The following is a 22,636-nucleotide window of genomic DNA, read 5'->3' on the forward strand; positions in this document are numbered from 1 at the left end:
ACAATATTTACAAGCGATTTGATGTTTTTTCACAAAAATAAAGGTGAATTTTAATCCTCATAAAGTACTCACTCGTTTTTATTATTTCTTTTAAAAAAAAGTTGATTGTCACTACACTTTCAATTTCACCTGTATTATAAAATGAATATCAATACCTTGGAACTGTATTAAAGTATTCAAACCCAGGTATAAATGCATATGTTGGTAATAATATTTAAATTAAACAATGACATACGGGGCCAAACAAATATATATTCTCAAAAAAACGTCTACCTCAACATTTAGGTTGATCATTGATAATAATTAAACTTACCTATGCATCATAATATGAACTTTTTTTTATATACTCACATAAGAAACAACGTCTAATTGGATAACATTTTACACAAATATCACCAAAAAAACGAATATAACACAGTGAAGACACGGAAATAAAAGCATAACAACTAAACAAAACCTTTTTAGAAACACAATGGCGTAGCAGCGTTGCCACTTATCGGGTACAACCAGCAAAATATGATGTGTTCTAGATTGAAACATTTCATAAAAAAATATACGTTGAAATTTTGGTTATATTAGTGTTCTATTTACGTATATTTTGGTCAATGATATTCTATTCAATAAAAAAGCTCTCCAAACAATAAATTATCAATACAAAAATGAAATAAACTCTTTGTTTGTCTGCCACGACAATATGGCCGACGTCTCAAATCACGTTACTCGAAATATAGTCATATGAATACGATACCAGAAGATCTCATTTTTTTTGGTAATTGAAATTCTCATGAAACGGGGTGTAGTTAATAATTTGGCAACGGCGCTTTATAATAATGCAAATATATTGAAGATGTGAGTACAAGTTTGCGCAAGCGCAGTAACATTGGCACCCACTATCTCTCTGCCAGTCTTCTACGAGTGTTAACAGTATGGCTTCAGTTCATGACCTCAATTACTATTGTATTGATGTATATTTCGGAATACAGGCTGCACTCCATCAATGTTCTAACCTCACAAATTATAAATAAATTTTTTTATAATTTTATTCAATAACAAAGGGGTGTATATATTAAAATAAATCGCCTTGTGTAATTTATAATTGGACTAAAACCACTCAAAGCAGAATATGCTAAAGGAATTAGAATAGCTAAAAATTAAACACAAAAAGACGAAAAATGCGAAATTATGATATAGGCTAAAGACATTTATCAGCCACAAATTTTTGAATTGGTTTTTTCTGTCTCTATAGGGTAAAATATTTAAAGCAATTCAAACATTAAAATTATAAAATGTTCAGAAAAATTCCATGTAAATGTTACCACAGTGCTTAACACTAACGGATACCAAACACAAAAAAAAACAAAAATAAACACTGAGTGAAAATTTAAACACAAACAAAAAAGTGCACACAAAACACAATGTTATTTTACATTAAGAAGCATTATTACAGTGCTGACTTACAGTTTCCTGTTTGAGAGGATTTCGTGAAAGAAATCATTTAATTTGTTATATTAAGATTTTTATTTTTACTCATGAAGGTGAAATTATTTGAATGTGTAGTAGTATTCTGACCTAATTAACAAAAAACGAAAAGTTGTTGCAAGATATCGATAGTTTTGATTAATTGAGGTATTAAAATTCTGTGAAACATTAACATTTTACTGGTTTCGAAAGTTATAATTTAAATTATTTAATTAGTTTTATCAAAATACAAAATAACATTTAAACGCTTTCAACGACAATAAACGTCCAGACAGAAGTTTAAGTAAGACGAAAAGAGATAAAAAAGAAGAAAGTTAATACTGTCAAAGTTTGTTGTTCATAAAGTTTTATAAGTGCAGTTGATTTACTGGAAATAGAAAGTATGTTGTTATTTTGACAATGTAAGTAATTTAAATTATATTATCGTGTTTCTTAGAATAAAAATTTAATTTTTTGGAAACTTGATTATAAAAAAATCAAAAGTTTTTCGTTGGATGTAAAAACAACTAAGTACTTATTTTATAACTATAAAGTATCTAGATAAAAGTGTAGGTCAGAATATATAATTAGAATTTTTCCAAAAACGTTCTCAATGATCATATTTACATAATGTCAATGAAAATGTTGCACAATTTTTAAGATATGCCACTTAATCGTGATCTAATTATAAAAATAAGCAATTTCACAATATAACAATAAAAAACAAGAGTTTGTGGCATAACTCGAAAATAGTGTTAGTTTTGATGTTCATTGGACAGAGAGAATATTACTGACCTCTCTATCAGTTTTCGCATTTCTTCATGGGTCATACCATCCTTCGAGTTACCTCTCATTACTGAAAACAAATTACACTTAACTACACGACCAAAAGACGACATATAAACTAGCTTAAATAATAAATTAAAAAAAAATCTATCTTTACTGTCAAAGTATCCAAATAATCAAACTTGTGAAGAATAACAAAGATGAAAATAATAAAAACAAGAGAATAATATTTATATATATGGATTGTATAGAAATGTGACTACCATAGTAAAAGAACGTCTATAGATCTGCAGAATATGCAATAAACTATTTCAGGAATTCCTATGACATTATTCAGTGGCTTGTTGTGACTGTTAGTACGGGCTATTGTTGTCACCTATATCTGATATGTTTTCTTCTTCTTCCTTTTTATAATTACATTGATAATTGTTTGTAGTAAGCTTGTAGGTAGAGATATAAAATTAAATCCACCACAAAGCTAGAGTTGTGGTGGATTTAAGAGGGTATAGTGATGTAAACTGAAATGGAATAAAAAGAGCAAGCCAAGAGAAGGAGTGAAGAAAAATAAATAAAATATCGGAAAACAAATAGATGCAATTGCTGCCGTAATGTTTATTACTTGGAATTCAATTTATTCGAATAATTTTTGAAACACAATTTTGTGGTTATAGTAGACATAATTGAAATAGTTTTATGGAATGTTAGTTTAGTATTTAAATTATGATTATTAATACTTGACAATAAAGATAACAAGAAAAATAATTATAAATTTTATGAATTATTACAGAGCATAGGGGGCATAATATTTAGAATATTTAATATAGTTTTATAATAAAAAATGTGGAAGGCTTTTGCGTTAAGTTTGCATTTTTAACATTTGTAATGAAAATGGCAGCCATTGAACAAAATCTGGAAATGCGTTTCAACAAGAAGTCCCAGACTAATTCAGCATTCTGAAATAGTATTTTTGGATAAATATCTAGCTTATAAGACACAAAACATAAATAATAAACGCCTACGAGATAAATAATATGATAATTAAGAGTGAAAAACACTATATAAAAATCCTAAAAATAAAAAAACTATGTTAATATTGGAAATAAAACCTACATGATAATAAGTTCTGGGGTTTAGATATTACTATTGAAGATTTGATATCTGGCCAAAGTAGAAACAAACCTGATATATTTAAAATTTAAGTGAAATCATTTATCAAGGGAAATTACTTTCTAAAAGTTGGCAGCCATGTGGCATCGGTTTTCAGTGTTGCAAGATTTATTGTCGAAAACAAGCAATTGTGTCATAGTTTATTTTTGATTTTTCTAAGCCTTTATCAAATGATTAAGAGGAGATTTAATAACTATTTTGATAAAAAAAAGAAATTAAATATTTCTGTTGAAAATGTAAGTAATAAATTGTTTTTCAAAATACGTCATATATTACTAATATTAAGATAAGTAATTCAATAGCCAAATAATGTTTTCTTCGAAAAATAGAATTAGATAAATTAGAAATAGGGCTTCAAACGTCTTAGAATAGGTACAATTTTTAAAATTTTTAATTTCAATTGAATAGTCAACTTGCAATGTATGTCATCGACTAGAAAAAAATCACAACGTGGCAACGATGTAAATCATCTGTCATTATTTCTGCAAACTTATCGTAAGAGTCGTTAATATTTTCACAGTAAGTAAAAGGATATTTTTATTTAAATTTGATTATGATTTTCGTATGAAATAAACACTGGAATGATTGTCCTCTGAGGTGGCGTGAGTGAAACTGACAAATTACGAATGTAAGCAATTTGTTTTGTTGAAATTCAAATAATAATGCAGTGTAAAATATGTGAAACAAAAATAGCAAGAGCGTAACCAAATGAAAAAAAACGTGGTTAATTACACACACACAAAAAAAATGACATGCAGTTAAGACACTGTAACTCTTCATGCACTGATATATACTGAAAAACCAGATGATATAAGCGATCGATCCAGAAGAAACAAACTCGTTTATTAATAATAATATGAAAGAGGTAAGTCTTACTTAGTTAATGATAATATAACATGTTTTAAGTGAAATTTAATACATTTTCACTAATATGATGTATGTACAAAGTATTATACAAAATTAACATACTTTTGTTGTCATATAAGTCTGGTTTTAATCATAACTGTTATAAAAATGATTTAGTATACATTATAAAACAGTTTATTCATAATAATGTTATCTAGATTTGTAAAATGATGGAAAATTGAAAACAAACGGTTGTCTCTAATGAAATAACTGCTAAAATGAAATCAAATAAATATATTTCATATTGTGCAAGCTAATGAGGTAAAAAACATTGTGAAAACTTTTTCAAAAAGATAAAAAAAGTCACTAGTAATAGTGAAGGTCCCACAAAATGAAAAACGGATAGAATAGAATTATTTAGGATTTACATCTAGATGACATTTATTAACTGAAAAATAGAAGAGCCGCGGCTTCAGGTGGGATTAATGGAGAAACTAATAAAAACATTGAATAAATAAATTTTTCAAATCATTAGCTTGTATATTTTCGAAATATATAAATGATGAAAATTTACCAGAATATCTATACATACATAAAAAAGGCATTAACCTTAATTTTCAAAATCATGGTGGGTTTAGAGCTGGAAGACCCAATTTATCTAATGTTTATAGATTTACAAAAGACTTACGATAAGCAGCATCCACCATTTATTTATGAATTAATTATAAACACCCTAACACCATGTTACAACAGTGACAATTCTTTAATATAGAAGTAAATAACTACCCATCGACTTAGTATTATGGTCAACGGGAGTTACATAACCTTTATTATTATTAATTAACTAATTTAAATGATCAGGATCGATCTGCAAATTTTGTTAATGGATGTTTTGTGAAAAATGAGTTGAAGAACCTTATCTAATAGAAATAGATCACTCCCACAACTCACTTACCCTGTTCATCTTCTGAAAAATATGAATATTTTAATTTTTCTCCTTTATTTTTATTTATCTTGGCTTAATTAACAATTTATTATAGTGTAAGGTTTTGTTCAAAATGAACATTCGTTATTGTTGTGAATTTATAAATAGAAATGAAAAAAAAAAAAACTCACATTATGGTTCTGTGGGAAAGAAGGATCCCAAATACAAACAGATGATGTTAGAAGATAAAATTTTGGAGGATGTTAATAACTTTGGCTTTTCAAAATTTAAAATAGAATTAATGGAAGAAATATCTATATATACAGGGTGTTATCGATATATTCTTTTTATGAATGTATGTCACACTGATATTATTTATTGATGTAAATAATGGGGTTTCCAGTAGGTACAATAGGGTACAAAATGGGATATTTCAAACGAATTTGACAAGAAATATGTTTTTTGGCACTTATGCAATAAACTATATTGAAAGAAATAAAAAAACATTATAAACCGAGTATTACAACGTTGCCAAATATTAAAAATAGTATGAAAATTAAGGAATTATAAAACAATGAGGGTTATGTTGAATAAAACCTTACGAAAACTATAATTTTCTTAAATATCTAGTAATTCAGACATAATTTAGTGTATAGTGTTGTATAGGGTAATTGAAATTATTTCCTACTCACCGCCATACGTCCGACTGTTGATAAGTTGATCCCTGTCGCATTCGGCTTCCGAAATTTCGTTGCTATCCTTGGAATCGTTGAAAGATGGATCGTGATTTCTTGGTGGTGGAGGTGGTGGTTCGGGACTGCTATTACCTGGAGGAATTCTCAAGGAACCTAAAGAACGACGACCGATTGATCCTCGACTACCATATTGATCGTATGGGGCGCCGTAACCACCGTATTGTGATCCGTATTGTTCGTCTTCGGGGGCACAGTTGGCCGGGTCGTCGTATTCCGGACCGGGGGAATAAATGCTACCATTACCTATTACGAAATAAAAGAATATACGAAATGAAATAAATTAAAATAGAAATATAAACCTTGAGATCCTACTCTATCGTATCTATTCCTGTTTTGTCGTGGCATAGATTGGGAACCGTTTCTTGAATGTAGACCGTGTGGTGTCGTCATGCCAGAGGGTCCTATAGTACCAGAATGGGGATGGGGGAACGTCTGGAATTGTAATGCCTTGGTAGGATCCATTTCTTCGCGGAATCCAAGAAGGTGGAATGTAGCGTAAGGACATATTTCGTCATCCATACCTTTAAAACATCCACATAGTTTTTTTTTTTTTTTTATTAGAAACATCAATACTTTGTTGAAAATAGTCAAGTTGATCCCGTATGTTGGTTGATTTTAATTCCGTTCGTCTTTGTATTCAGTTAATATTCACAATTTATTTTTTTAATGTTAATTTTTGTGCTGGAACGAGATTAATATCAACCTTAATTTGAGCATGCGGTAAAAACTATCGCCCAGCAAAAAAGCATTTTACACTAGACTTACTTTTGGGTTAGAAGGGAGAAGCAAGACATTAACACACTCATAATGCCGTTAGTAATCTATGGGAACTAAATACAGTTGTAAAGAAATTATATTTTAGTAAAATTTTTGCATAAAGTTCATTTTATTACAAGAAGTACGTTGTTTTCGTTTTGGACGTGTATATAAAAATATATTTAATAATAAGTTGTGGCGTTATCTTTACCACCTGTATATTACATGTTGGTAATCACTTATGAATCATTACCAATCTGATTTCGAAGAAAAACCAAATTAAATCGGGATGAATAACCATGACAGCCGTGGCCTTTCTTATTTCTGGAAGAAGATACTTATCTAACCTCAATTAGACCATTCCAGAATAACGTCATTGATAGTTCGGCCATCTTCGTTGGGTGGCACACATCTCAATGGAATATTTGTAAACGTTAGCGAGTTTTTCGTTTTTAAATCCTTAATTTCAAATAAACTTATTTGAAAATGCCTCATTATTGTTTGGTTATAAATTATTCATAGCGTACTGAGCTGTGCACACAAGATATGTACGTCTACAAAACGGAGAATTAATATTTTGTGCGCCACCCAGGCAAAATGGCCGACTTGTCAAAGTCGCGTGTTCTAGAATGGAGTATAGTTGCGTTCGGCAATGTTGTTCTGCGAGTCTGCGAGCAGAGACTGATTTGTGTCACGTGATCATGTACAGAATAGAATAATTGAAGTCACCTGGTTAGGACAGTTGCGGTTTCATGAAAGTGACTTTTTAAATGCTTGTTGTATAGCAATGGAGAATCAATTCGTATCGGAGGTGACTGTTCACCGGCCTGCGAGGGTTGGCAACCGTCTTCCGGAAGAAGTTTGGTCAATTAAAAAAACTTGAAGAGCAGCTCCCAGCAAAATTCCAACACAATTCGTCTTTTATTGATTGATCATGTGTTGAATCGCGCGTAGAAACTGGGTATGATCAAAATAGCGAGTTGGATTGGCGAGTCGTCAGGATGTGGATGTGATATTCCAGGATACCAGGGTTCACATATTAATTTGTAGCTATCCACCCCGTCATTAGTACCTGGTGAAGACGGCGTACTTTTATTTTCATTATAAGCGGTCAGGGCCGGCTTCACGGCTTATTTTGAGGACGAGTTTGTAAAAAAATTTAGTTTTTCCTGCATTTTCATCTAATTTTATTAGATAAGTTGACGAATTTTCCATTTTTCATGTGATTTTGCGCGCACAAATTGTAGAAAAATTAAACTTTATACAAATGTATTGCCACAAAAAATGCTGAGACTTAATTAGCAAAAAATAGAAACGAATGGATTTTGTAATGAGTGAATTTTATAGTAATAAATGAATAATAACGAAATAATAAAATGTAATGTAATTAATATGAAAAAGTATAACAGCTTAGAATTATTAACACGTGGTGATGATGTTAGTGTGTAGGCAAAGCAAAATGATTTCCTAGTTGCTGCTGTCTGTCTTTTTTCTTTATCCATTTGGCCCCTCAAGTCTACTGATAACTTTTATCCACCTAACCAATCCTGTTATCTATCAACAATATCATAATTTAATATTTTCATTTATTGACAATACGAGGGTGGTTCCAGAAGTACCTGGCATGACCTCGAGCTGGCAATAGAGATCTAAACGGCGTACGTTTCATGTTTGAAGACGCTAAGTTGTTTAGTTGACCTGCAAAGACTAGGATCGCGATGGTCGATCAAATGAGGTGACGACTCCAGAAATGTTGAAGAAAATCCACCGGATGATCGTCGAGTGAAAGTGCGATAGTAGGCGTTTCAAAAAGTGCGGTACATCGCATATTAATTGAAAATTTTGACATGAGAAAGCTGTGTGCAAGATGGACGCCGCGTTTGCTCCCAATGGAACAAAAATATCGTCGTGAAGATGTTTCCATTGAGTGTTTAACAATGTTTCGTAGAAATAAAGCCGTTTCATAATCATGGATAAAACGTGGGTTCATTAATTCACACCCGAACCAAAAGAACAATCAAAACAATGGAATGAAAAAGGAGAACCGGCTCCAAGGAAGGCAGGGACCGTTCCATCTGCAGGCAAGGTCATGGCGTCGGTTTTTTTGGGATGCGCGTACGATAATTTTCAACTTGAACAAGGAAAAACCATCAACGACGAGATTCAAGCGAAAACTGCCGCATTTGGCTAACAAGAAAGTGTGGTTATTGCAATGGCCAAAATTAATGAATTAAAAGTTTGAATTTCCACTTTATACACCATATTCGCTAGATTCAGCCCCCTCGAATTATTTCATGGTCCCAGACTTGAAAGAATTGCTCGGTGGTCAAAAATTTTCCAGAAAGGAAAAGGTAGTATCGTCATTTGAACAATTTTTGTTTTTTCTTTGGTGGACCAGGTACTTCTGGAATCATCCTCGTATAACTTCGTAGGTACTTGAAATTTTGATGTTTTTATAATATTCTGTCAATGTCTTCTAATTTTATATCCAATATTTTCAAATATTTCCATAATTAAAAGTATTAAAGAGAATAATCTATGGCCTTCGATTTTTTTTTTGAATTTGATTGTTTCAAAATACTGTTTCTCTAATCCTACCAAAACATTTTCAAACGTCAACTTTATTTTTGTCTGTTGTACTTTTCCATACGCGAAATTTTATATACTATACCTTTTGCGAAACAGCCGAAGACTCAACAACATTTTTTGGTACAATATGGTTTTTAGATAGTGCAATATCTTCATTTACCAAAAATGCCAACCATCACACCAAAAACAGCTTTTCTTATATTCAAGAAAATATTTTCTTTACAATCTTTTTTTGTTTGGAAAGCGTCAAAAAGCTCCTTAATGGAATAGAATAGAATATTATATTTTTTCAAAATTTTGGGAATGCGTGATAACATGGTCCGACTACAACGAATCTGATAAACAATTTTGAACATCGTTGAAGAGCCGAATTTGTTTTTGACGGTTAATTTGGAAAAAAAGTTCGTATATCAGTGGAAATATGCAAAAAAAATGAAAATATGCAAAAAAGGACGAAACTGTTTATCCAAAAACGGATTTAGAGAAGTGAATGAATCAATTAAGGACAAGAAACAGACGGGAAGTCCTTGGACCTCAAAAAAAAAATGAAAATATGCAAAAAAAGGACGAAATTGTTTATCCAAAAACGGATTTAGAGAAGTGAATGAATCAATTAAGGACAAGAAACAGACGGGAAGTCCTTGGACCTCAAAAAAATGAAAATATGCAAAAAAAGGACGAAATTGTTTATCCAAAGAGTAATTTTGTAGAGTAAATGAATCAATTAAGGACCAAGAATAGTCGGAGAGTCCTTTGACCTCTAAAGAGATAAAAAAAACGAAATTGTTCATCCAAAGAGCGATTTAGAAGAGTGAATGAATGAATTAAGGACAAAAATCAATCGGGAAGTCCTTTAACCTCAAAACCAGATGAAAAAATGCGAGATTGTATACCCAAAGAGCGATTTAGAAGAATAAATGAATCAGTCAAAGACGAGGAACAGTCAGAACATTCTTAGACTTAAAAAATATAGTGAAATATGCAAAAAAAGGAAAAAAACTTTCGTCCAAAGAGAGGAATTTTACAAGTGGATCTTTAGGCGATTTAATAAAGGACGCATGAAGAAATAAATCTCATAAATGGCTGTCAACAGACTTCTTGGTGAACCACATCCAACTTACTCACCAGATTTAGTAACATGTAACTTATGGCACTGCGAAAATGAAAAAGAAAACATTTCGCACAACATTTCCCATATTGAGAAATTCCCCAAAGAGCAGATGAAAGCAATTACGAAAAAAAAAAAAACTTAGAAGAATGCTGGGATAAGTACTTTCAAGGATATTACTTACCTATTTACTCGTTTTTAATCAAATAATTCATATTTTGAATAAACAATTAACTTATTGAGAGCGTAATAATTCAAAATAAAATTCTTATTCGATTCCATTACAGTTAAATTAAAATCGTACTACAATTGTTTGAAAATTTTACCTCTATGAGTGTGAACAGTCTCATTTGAACCCCTCCTACTTCTTAGTTCTTCGTATAAATGTCTCCTGGGATCCCAAGTGGAATGAGAACGGTAATGTGCTCCTATTTGTAACAATTACAAAAAAAAAACACAAAAAAAGTATAAAACTATCGCTAAAGCGAATATTTTTTTTGGCTGTAAACTCACTGTGTTAATAAAGGCCATTTTGTAACGACGGCAAACAAAGTAGAATTTATGGGGGAACTACAAATTCTAAACATTAAGCATTATGCATGATTGTAGTAATGATATCATTTGTTATTCTTCTAGAAAACTTTCGAGATTGAATTTTTTAAAGCTAGTGCATAGATAAAAGATCCCCATTGACCAATTAATGGTTATATGGGATCCGTATCCTCCAAAACTGTCGAGGTTTAATTCTGTTGGGAACTGGTATGTCATTTTTTAAAGCTAGTCCATAGATAAAAGACCCCAAAGATCCCCATTGACCAATTAGCGATTATATGGGATCCGTATCCTCCAAAACTGTCGAGGTTTAATTATGTTGGGAACTGGTATGTCATTTTTTAAAGCTAGTGCATAGATAAAAGACCCCAAAGATCCCCATTGACCAATTAACGGTTATATGGGACCCGGAATATTGACAAATTTGTCGGCGATGTTATTAACATTTCCCATTAACTTGATATTGAAGAATCAAATTCAACGCCGGTCAAAATCTTCAAATACCTTTGGCGTAACACTAACACGAGATGGAATATTGGAACAAGAGACATAATAGAAAACTGGAGCAGCTGGAAGATGCGGTTTCTAGCCAAATTGCCCAACCCAGACCACGAATGACGTGAAGATGCACCATCGGACCGTCCGTAATTCCCATGGTCTTAGATGACAATGTCCAGGTATGGCGGGTTTGGAATCACCGATCCAATGTTCCTGCTGAATGATGTGTGCCTTCAAACCCTTATTGTTAACGGTCTTAAGCGTCATTTGGTCGCTGCCCACCAGATTTTTGCATGGCCAGTTGATTTACCTTGCAGTTCTGTATGCCGTCCTCGTTACTTCGAATTATATCACTAGATCCAAGGGTGGGAGGCCCAGTAGGACTTCAAGAGTATCGATGTATTAAAGCAGAGTTGCCAAATACAATTTTTGGTTGAATTACGAATATATTTGGTATTATTAGTACGTTGGTAATTCTGGGTCCCCCCTTTCTTCGTTTTATTAGTTTATTGGCTGGTGATGAAGGTCTCATGAAGGTGACTAATAGGCTAATAAGCTCTCAGCGGCATTCTATACCAAAATAAGTTACTAGAAATGGTTCGGTTCTTCTTCTTCATTATAAGTTATACGATTTGGTAAGGATTTTCCCCAGGATTTGTCCTGTTTCATTGCTTAATTTCCTTTTATAGCCACCCATTTGCCTATGTAACCACATTTCGAAGGCTTCTTTAGTTTGAAGTAAATGTTATCGGTAAAACCATGCATTTAAATGATTTTAAAAATACTATAATCGACAAAACTTCAATCCTAATCGTTTAATTTAAAAACGAAAGTCGATCGTGTGACTTTTACGTCAATAAATACGAATAAAATAGAACCTAACCTCAAAATATATTTTAATAGATTCAATTATCAAAATAAATTCATGTTTTGATAAAATTAAAGACGAAAGTTTTCCATAAGAGTACAAACGCCTCCTGCTCAATGACGCAGTGGCATAAACGGTAAGGATTCGGGTAAAAAATTAAAACGGCCATGCAATTAAGAAGCAGCAAATGATCTTACTTATTGTACCTCTCTTGATCCTGTCGCAAGTGTTGTAGTTCGATCCAGGAACCGGCGGTAGTTTTCTGTTCGGTGGCGCGATGTAACCGAGTTCGTCTCTTAAATCGGGGCGTCGTTTGTCCAATGTATTAGCCGCGTTGCAAGATTGATTGTAAACGACGTCATCTAAATAATAAAAGAAAAATTAATTAGAAATTGATGTTTTATTTTGACCAAATGAAAACTGGAATGGAAGATGCGGTTAAAAAAAAATAAATAAAAAGGGTACTAAGTTGATTCGATTAATCACAGTACTATTAAAGAGAAAAAAAAATATGTCTGATTTGTGGAATCGTATTTTTTTTCTCTTTTTTTTTTTGGATAATTTGTACATTATTACACTGTTAAAACAAAATATACGAGGCCGTTTGACTTTACAGAGTTTGAATTTTGAATTTGAGCGAGTTTTTGATTATGCAGAGAATTTCTTACAAATTATCCCACGAGACGAATTATATTTACGCAAATTTTCGACGGTTTCTTTGCTTGTAGTATTGAAACGAAGTTTTTTGTAAAATTTTGACAGATGACATAATCACACTATTTAAACTGTTGTCGACGTCTGAAAAGTTATTTTTTTCTTCAAAGCGTCCTCGTATGAATTGTTTTAATTCAAAATTAACGATGCAACTGTGAAATCAGTCATTACACAATTAATAATAGACAAATTTTCGAATCGGTTCATGTTTATCGGCATATAAATAAATGAATTTAATAATGATCCCGTCAACTTTCACATCACATTTAATAGTACGAGGGGTAGCGTTGCATTTTTACTTGGTACGGGGGCTACCAACTTCAATCGGAATATGGCCAAATGCATGCAGGAAACGCACCGAATAAACCTTCAACGGCAGTTGGTGTTTTCAAACTGAAGCAAACGCGATATGTCAAAAATCAAGTTAAGTCGTGGTTTTATTCAAAATGTTGGCACGCATTTCATAGAAATTGTGTTAGTCCTAGTAGATGTTGCCAACTGTAAGTCCGGAATATTCTCCAATATTGGAAAACCTCCTAGTGGCAGAAAGGGGACCGCAACGTGACCCCCCGAGCAATAAGGACGGTCAATGCAATAAATTTAATGTCTTTATATGCTTTATACCTATAACTTTGGTTCACAGAAGAATAATGGATGGCTAATGGTCTAAAACCGATCAGGCGCTTTGGCCGAAGAAAGAGAAACTGGTAGCTTGGTTCCCCTACCGGATGTAGACCGCATGATGACCCCAGTCACCGCGTCAATGGAATCCAGCAGATTTTTTTCTGTGTGGGCGATATCGAGTTGTCTCACTTGACTCACGGTCAGTTGCAGTTTCGATAATATCACCTATTTCGCCTAGCTAGCATCGGGACCTACTGAAGGCGTAGAACCAGGGTTGACTGTCCTCTTGACCGGCTTTTCCTGGGCTTCCTGGTTGAAGGAGAGGTTTGAAAAGGTCGAGTCTACTTTAGGATCCAGCGCCTTGAAGCTCTGAGCCGTCTCGGTGTCTTGGCTTTTCCGTTTGTGCCAGGACTTTTCAAAAGCGACGGTCAGATCCTCGACATCGGTGGACATCGATGCTTTGGGGGTCCTTGTAGGGAAGAGGAGGATTTGTCATTGTTCCAGCTCTTGCGAGGCCATTGGTTTTCCGCACGCCAGAGTAGGGCTGCCCCTCATCGACGTTTAGTTCAACGGCTGCTCGAGGGGGCCTTTTGTCGGTTTGATTTTTAGAATATAACTGCCACGCCTCGTACATTACGTAATATAATCAATAGACGCATAAATCGTAAAGAAAAATGTCGTAATGGCGTCTGTGAATCACCACGAAATGATCCACAAACTTACTACTAGACAGTGCGATGTTGCCATCTAACCATAGCTGCCTGAAATCAGTTTATCACTTTTCGAAAACGAAGCTCGAATATTACTCAAAAACCACCGTTTTTTTTTTTATTCAATTGAATAAATTATTAACTGTGAAATGAAACAAAAGCTATCTACACGTTACTAATACTTTAGGGATAAAAAAACGAAACAGAAAAACGATGAGGTGAAAGAAAGGGCCATACACATACAGTCGCTCCGGAGCCTAGTTTGTAGAGGCCCGTGAGCTTTTCTTGAAAGCGCCACGCAAATGACAACAATACCGACAACGACTACAACAACTGTCGCCGCAACCGGTACTGCGATGTTCCAATCCACCCAATCTGGAATCCAAGGGAATAGCAATTTCATAGTGGGCATATCCCGCGCAGGAGCGATCGTACCTAGAATAACAAATATTACACTGTACCTTTATTATAGTTTCCTTTGCCGCGTAAGACACAGATCACGATTATGGCAACAATTATGACCAATACTGCAGCCACTACGGGTACTACAAGGTTAAGGTTGGCAAGGATTATTTGTATGGTGTCCTCTTTGGGTATTTCACGCGCCGGAGCAATAGTACCTGAAACCAAAACACAGGGATTGTGTGTCAACGGGTTTTGAGAGGACTCTCTACGCAGTGCTCAGGACATATTTTCATTTTTTTTTTCTTACGGTAAAGCTCACTACCAAAGGATAGTTTTTAAGTGATTCAATTCATAGGTTAGGTGCGTAAAGGTAGTACAACAATTATATGATCTGGACAAAATAAATTCCAACGTACATATAACCTTTTTATTTGCATTTATATACTTGGAATCCTCAAAATTGGAAACGGAAATAATAGAGACTTTGTAAAAGAAGGAATATAAACGAAGGATATGTCGGGAAGTGCGAGATCTAATCCCTTTGAGGACCATGATTCAATTATAGGTTAGAAACTGGTACTTGTCAAACTGTCGATATGTGTCTAAAGTAGAAGCCCGAATCATATTTCCAGCCACGCGCGTTCGAGAGTTGATCGCATGGCATAGCAAATAGTCTGAGACAGAAGAAATTTACAGTCGAACTGAATATGGGTACCATAAATGTTAACAGATGCAAACTAGAAGAGAATTTTAACGCAGTACAGACAAGAAAATTGAAAATTCAAAGGTTATGTTAATTTTGGGATACTGGCGCAGTTTCGACATTGTAAAAAATATCTCTCGTAGGCTTCGAATTAGTTTAGCATCCGCAATATTTTCCAGATTTAGTCCCAAATTCGCGGAATAAGAAGCTCAACTAAAAAATCTGAATGGATACTAATCTTAGAATCTTATAAAGCAGAGATATCATCTTCGATGTGGTGACCATTGCCTGCCAATGATGTAATCTCAGAATGCAAGAGAAAAAAGAGGCCACGACTCCGTATTTGAGACCAGTTGCCTCAAGAGAATTCACGTCTACAACGGATTACTAGAATATAATCCAAAATATTCATAACAGCATCAGATAAAAAGTCTGAAGAACTTGCCGGATGTCTAGAACTGGTGGTTAGTCTTCTGACGGGTCACATACCCTATCTTGACTAGATAGGCACGGCAGATTTTGCCAGAGAGCCATAGAGACAACTAGATGGTCTATTCCGCGATTGTCCTGACCATTAGGTATTAGGCTTAGGTAGTAGTGGGACCTCCGTTGGGTGTAGTGGTCGTAAACAAAACATCCCAATCTAAGTTCGTGTTTACGGTCAAGGTATCGGTTAATTCCTTATGGATTGCTCATTTACATCAGTTGTATGATTCATTCAAAATTTTTCGGAATTGTTTATATTGAAATCAAGTGAAATTTTTGCCATATACGATAGAAGATTGTTATGAACCAACGGTATGTTCGTTAAAAAAAAATTAAACGCGTAAGAAATTATATTTTGTCCAAATTTGAAATTGATTCGATACTCATGTCATTTTAAATCAAATTAAACCAATAATTTTGAAATGCACAACACCTATATACACATAGTAATAATAAATAACATAAAAACTACAAACAATATTTTAAATCATTTTTATTGACTACCCAGGCAGCTAAACATGCCAGAATTGTAAGTTATAATGCAAAAATTGTTTGTATTTATGTCAATCCTTCAAATAAATTTACATCGTTTCGTTTATTTGGATTATTGAGCAACCGTTTTCATGCCCACCATTTAGCGACATCTATGAGTGAAATATTCACGTATGGCTGTCAATTTTTTTACTACTAGCATTTCGCATTATTGCGCTGTTTCATTTTGATCAAAAAAAAAAAAGTAAGAAATCTGAAACTCTCTTAAAACAACGGTTAGTAGTGACATCTATATCCAAAACATTCGCCATTACTTGAAAACCCGATGATTATGCATTAAAAACTTAAAAAAACATTTGAAATCAAGGAAACTACATTAAAGCCTTTAGCGGCAAATTCAAACACATTTAGTAGCTCCAGAAAATGATGACAATTGTGAGATTATTTCATTTAAAATTACAATCAACTGTCATTATAGCACGGTTGGTCCAAAACGAGGAACGGTTGACCCAGAATGTGCGACAGTTGATCCGGAATGCGAGACATTTTACCTAAAATGCAGTGCAGTCGTTTCAGAATGCACGGCAATCGCTCCAGAATGCAGGATAGTTCCCCAAGAATACGAGCTGGTTGACCCAGAAGGCAACAGTTTCCGCGCAATGCGGGACAATTTACCCATATTGCAGAGCTGTCGCTCCAGAATGCGAGATACTTGTTCCAGAATGTAGGGACAGTTGACCCAGAATAGTTGCTCCAGATTTAAGGTTAGTTTACCTAGAATGCAGGGCAATCGCTCTAGAATGCTGGATAATTGCCCCTGAATACGAGATGGTTGACGCAGGAGGCAAGAAAGTTTTCTAAGAATGTGGGACAGTTGACCCAGAATACAGGACAGTTTATCCAGAATGTGGGGCTGTCGCTCCAGATACAGGATAGTTGACCCAGAATACAAGACGGTTGACCCAGAAAACGAGACACTTGCCTCAGAATGCGGGACATTTGACTCAGAACGCGCAACGGTTGGCCAATAATGAGGGACGTTTGCAAAATGTTCCAAGCTTTAAAATTTTATATTTTCCAGGATTGACTGTAGACATTTCCGATTTGTTTCTCTTGGAACTGTCCAAAAAGAGTCACAAATTTTGTCTGATCAGATGCAGCTGATTGTGATTGATATAAAACTTTCAGTTTCTTATTTACATTATCTATCTTTTTTATTATATTTATTTTATTATTTTTTTTTTGTAATTTTGGTGCCTACTGTATGTTTTTGTTGAATTTTTTTCAGTACATAAGGACAGTTTACTAATGACTAACATGCAGTCGGAAATAGAATACACATGCATATTCATTTATTTGATTTTTAATTGGAATTAGTGGATTAACGCATATATAGGTGTTAGTATCATTGTTTTTGTTAAAAAAATTGTTTTAATTATGATCTATGACATATGGTTAAAAATATAGAAATACTACACGATATTAATAGATTAGTAAACAATAATTAACAGATTAGTTGATGATTTGCAGCGCTATGTATTATATTCAGGTACTATTGCCATATAATTTCAAAAGCTCATGGAATGTATTACGAATATGTACAAAATAATGTCGGTTTTATTTTTATAAAACATGTGCTGCAAACTTGGAAAAAAGTGATGAATAAATTACATGCAGAATATTCCAATTAAGAAGCATGCCAAAAGTATATTTTATATTAGAAACGAATCAGTAAAATAAGCGAGTTGTAATGAATTCCCATATTTTATTTAAAAACCTTTAAAAAAATGTAGATTCTATAAAAATAAATAATCGTTTATAGTTTTATTTAAATCCCTACAAAACGTCCGAACATTTTATTATCCAATCAACGTACTAAATTTCATATTCAAAGGTTATGTTCTTGACATCCCTGTATATCGTATTTTCTTAAATTCTATTTTTACATAATAGAAAAATATGAATTTTTGTTATATATTGTAAAATATCAGAGTGAAAGTTTCAAAACAAAACTAATAAAATGATACTAAACATGCATAAGTCTCGAAAAAAATTACCAAGTTTATAAATTGTTGTAACAAATTTTTTCACATTAATAACTTGTATTTATATTTGAACGATTACTTCTTAGCTAGTTTTTTCATATTTTCGAACTTCGAACTATTTAGCGATTTCTAAAATTTATTCTTATTTTAATGTAAATAATATAACGTAAAACCATCATAAGCTTAGCAATAAATAAAACTGTTCAGAAGGCATAAACTTACCTTATCCAAATAATTCAAAAAATCGAAAAGATAAATAAAATTACTAAACTACAATACATGCCTAAAAAATCTCAATAAAGAACACATAAAAAACATAACTAACGAAAAAACTGTGAAGTAAACAAAAGTTTTAGATCGCGCAGAAGTATAACCTCAGAAATAGGAAACATTTCCCTCGAAAGTTGGTTGCTTCTCATCGAATGTCTGGTGAATTTGAGGTTATGTTTGAAGTTGTTTACAACTATTTTAATATTATTGATTGATAGTTCCGTCGTGAAGTACCTAACAATCACCTATGTTAACATCTGTGAGATTATTCTAATTATTTCGTGATTATATGTTGTTTTAATCTACATTCGATTATAACAGAAATTCCAAGTGATTGTTACAAATACCGTGTTTGAAGTGTGTATGAAATTTTTGAGTTTCCAGTTCTGATGTTGAGCCAAATCAAGAAATGATTTAAAAGATTAATGTAAGTACTCATTTTTTATATAATTGAAGATTATAAAAGTCTTCTTTTTAAATCTTTTTCGTGATAATTAACAGGTAAAAAATTGACGTTTCGATCTACTTCGGTCTTTATAAAAATATTTTTAACTGATTTCTATAGATAAAAGACTTACAATCCAAACACATTATCACGAAAAAAATACGACATGTTTATACAGAGTGCGTTGAAAATAAGTAGTAATCACTAGAAAATTATTAATTTATAAATTGATTATATTCCGTTAGAAAATCTATGGCGAAAAAAGATGGTAGATAGTGATAAATCATAGTTATTTTGACAAGTGAAAATTGTGCAAAATTATATTTTATATGTGACGTTTCGATTTATTTTGTTCCTTATTAAAATATTTTGAACTGATTCTCATAAAAAAAAGAGATATAAAATCGAGACAAATCATAACGAAAAAAATAGACGTATTTATACAGAGTGCGTCAAAAATAAGTAGTAATCACTAGAGAATTTTTGAAGTAATAAATTCATTAAGCTTCGTCAGAAAATCTACGGCGAATAAAATTGTTAGATAGTGGTAAATCATAGTTGTGGAAATTGTACAAAATTTTATATTTTCATATACAAATCAACACGAAAATTCCTAGATTTTGCTGAAATTTTTACCAAAGCTTTTTCTTGATTAGAAAATAAATAATCCCTAAATTAATTTATATCTACAAAGCTTTGTTTGCCCTTCAGCCCGCTTCAAATTTTTTTTTTACTAAATATCTCCGAAAATATTGAGTTTAGAGAAAAAAGTTTCAAACAAAAATTGAAGCTCATAAAAAGCTATACAAAAAAGGTAAGTTGCATTTTTTATGTAAACCTATTATTTTGGCAGTTATGAATCAAAATATCTCTGTACGAGTCGACTTGACTAACCTAACCTAATTTCCTTCAAGTGTATTGGAAGTGCCACTTTGTACCACCATGTACGATGTAAGGCAGGCAAAAAAATAATTGAAAAAAACACATACAAGCAAAATATAATTGAATCAAACCGACTTTTGTACATATATACAAATAAGGTCTTACCTCCAGTAACAGTAAGTGTCGCAAATTCGTATTCGGCAACGTTGAATCCTGCGTTATTATGAGCCGTAACTCTCAAATGATACCATTGAGCCGGATCCAAGTCGAGCAGAACGAAGTTTCCACCAGGTTTGACGTGATTGGAGACTTGAATCCATTCGTTGCTATTTCTGATTTAAAATAAAAACAAAATTAATATAAAGAATCGGATAATGGGTTTATATACAAGATTTAATGTACAATAATATTTTTTTTTTACTTTTTCTTTTGTTCAATGACAAAGTACAACATGGGGCAACCGCCATCAGACCAAGCGTTCAAGTGTAAAGTGATACTGTTTGAAGACACTAAAATGAATTTTTCAGCGCTTGGGATTATTGGTTTTTCTCCTTTGGTCTTCGGGGTCAAATTATCAGACGGATCACCAGTTCCAATGCTGTAAAACGGAAATAATTATACATATATACCTTATCGTATTGTAGTACTTTTAAATTAGTGTTTCACTCACCTGTTGTAAGCTGTAACATACAGTTGGTACCTAGTACCACACAATAATTTTTCGATTGTATATTTATCTATGTTAGGTCCCACTTGGTTAGTTTCCCAATCTCCAAATTCCGGTTTGTAATGGATGGTATAACCGTGAATGGGTTCTCCGTCAGTATCGTGAGGTTTCAATTTAATCGTCAACGAATTCGTGGTGGTAGAAGTGAGTTGAACTATCGGAGCGTTAGGTGGTGCGTTTACAATTAAATGATGGGTTACGAAATCTTGCCCGTAGTCGTTTTCGACTTTACAGGAATATTCCCCTGCATCAGTACGAGTTATATCGCGGATGAAAAGGGAACCGTCGGGGTGTTGTCTGACTCTATCGTTGGTATTAGCGGAAAATTTGACGCCTTTGATAGTCCACGTTATAACCGGTGTCGGTACTCCTACAGCTAGACACGGTAGAGTTACGTCTTCTTTGTAAGTGGTCGTGAAGGTGTCGTCGAATGAGGCGATCTTAGCGGGAACTAAAAACGTGATATTAGAAGTGAATATTAAGGACTAAATGACTTTTTTTTTTTTCGAATACTTTCACTCACCACTGGTACTTGGAGAAACGGTAACTTTTTTAGACGGTTGTCCTTCACCTATGGTAGTAGCCGCCGTTACCCAAAATTCGTATTTTAGGTTACTGTCTAGGTTCTTAGCTTGATAACTGAGATTCTGGTTTCTCAAATTTGGTACTATCTTTTGAGATTTGGGTTTTTCGTCGCTACCGGTTTCTTTGTAATACACCATGTAGTATTCTATAATTCCGTTGGGTTCCGTCGGGGGTTTCCAACTAACTAATATAGAATCGTCAGACATTACTAACGATTTGACAGCCGTAGGTGCCTCGGGTGCTACAAATAATTCTTCATTTATACAAAAAAACATTATCGAGTTAATTCTTACCGTCTTGTTCAGTTTGACAATGAATTGGAGTTGTGTGAACTCCGTCTCCTCCTGAAGTATAAGCCAATACCTCCATGCTATAATTCGTATATTTCTTTAAACCGTGGAGGATTGTTTCACTGGATGCCGTTATTTTTGTATCCTTGCTATTTTCATCTGTAATAAATTAATTTTAATTAGTACAAGTGTTTAAAGAAAAATATAACATCGCTCAATTAGTCGTGTGACTGACACCCAGATGGCGCTGCCGTTGTCAAATCCATTTGACGTTTATGAAGTACCAACTTTCAAAAGACTGTGTGTGGAATTTCGATTAGCCAGAAACAAGTGACAACCAGTTGAATGATTTCTACAAATAATCGTCGTCTATTTGGTCCGACTTCTTAGTCCAATAATTCCATCGGGTTGAGGTCGGGCGACTGCGACGGCCAAATCATTTCTTTCGGTACATTTTACCTTTCAAATAGTTTTTGCACAGTTTTCCTTTGATATTTCCTTCCTCAAAAACATCCCCAAACCATCACCGTGTTTTACAGTCGGAATTCGCAATGGATTCAAAAGTGTTATCTGGACTCTGGTCCATTGAAACCATTAGTTATTGTTTGCTGAAATGAAACATGGATCCATCCCTTTATTTCGGAATCAAAACGATAATTATCTGAGTGGACTGCAGTTCGAAGCATCCAAAGCCATCTGGTAAGGTTATGGCTTCAGTATTTTGGAATGCGCAAGGAATATTGTTCATCGACTATCTCCAAAAGGTAAAGACAATCAATAGAGAATACTACAAAGAGATGTTGGTTCGTTTGAGTGCAAAAATCAAGGAAAAACGGCCTCATGTGTCGAAGGAAAGAACCATTGTTTCACCAAGATTCACAAGTCGATGGCAACGATGGTTAAATTGAGCGAATTACAATTCGAATTGCTTCCTCAACCACCGTATAGTC

At 33.3% G+C, this 22,636-nt stretch overlaps 1 protein-coding gene across 6 annotated transcripts in view; it reads right to left on the reverse strand.

Moving 5' to 3' along the window:
• LOC130449915 (cell adhesion molecule Dscam2) overlaps positions 1–22,636 on the reverse strand; it is a 193,948-nt gene that overhangs the window by 4,196 nt on the left and 167,116 nt on the right. For all 6 annotated transcript variants that reach the window (XM_056788001.1, XM_056787995.1, XM_056787996.1 and 3 more), the window contains 11 exons: positions 21,690–21,845; positions 21,335–21,637; positions 20,755–21,262; positions 20,506–20,682; positions 20,250–20,416; positions 14,594–14,791; positions 12,506–12,670; positions 10,717–10,818; positions 6,237–6,458; positions 5,875–6,180; positions 2,254–2,314 (listed from right to left, as the gene is read on the reverse strand). In XM_056788001.1, coding sequence (XP_056643979.1) covers positions 2,254–2,314; positions 5,875–6,180; positions 6,237–6,458; positions 10,717–10,818; positions 12,506–12,670; positions 14,594–14,791; positions 20,250–20,416; positions 20,506–20,682; positions 20,755–21,262; positions 21,335–21,637; positions 21,690–21,845 — 2,365 coding nt within the window. The remainder of the gene's footprint in view (positions 1–2,253; positions 2,315–5,874; positions 6,181–6,236; positions 6,459–10,716; positions 10,819–12,505; positions 12,671–14,593; positions 14,792–20,249; positions 20,417–20,505; positions 20,683–20,754; positions 21,263–21,334; positions 21,638–21,689; positions 21,846–22,636) is intronic.

The sequence above is a fragment of the Diorhabda sublineata genome, chromosome 10 (assembly GCF_026230105.1).
Source record: "Diorhabda sublineata isolate icDioSubl1.1 chromosome 10, icDioSubl1.1, whole genome shotgun sequence".
Taxonomy (NCBI): domain Eukaryota; kingdom Metazoa; phylum Arthropoda; class Insecta; order Coleoptera; family Chrysomelidae; genus Diorhabda; species Diorhabda sublineata.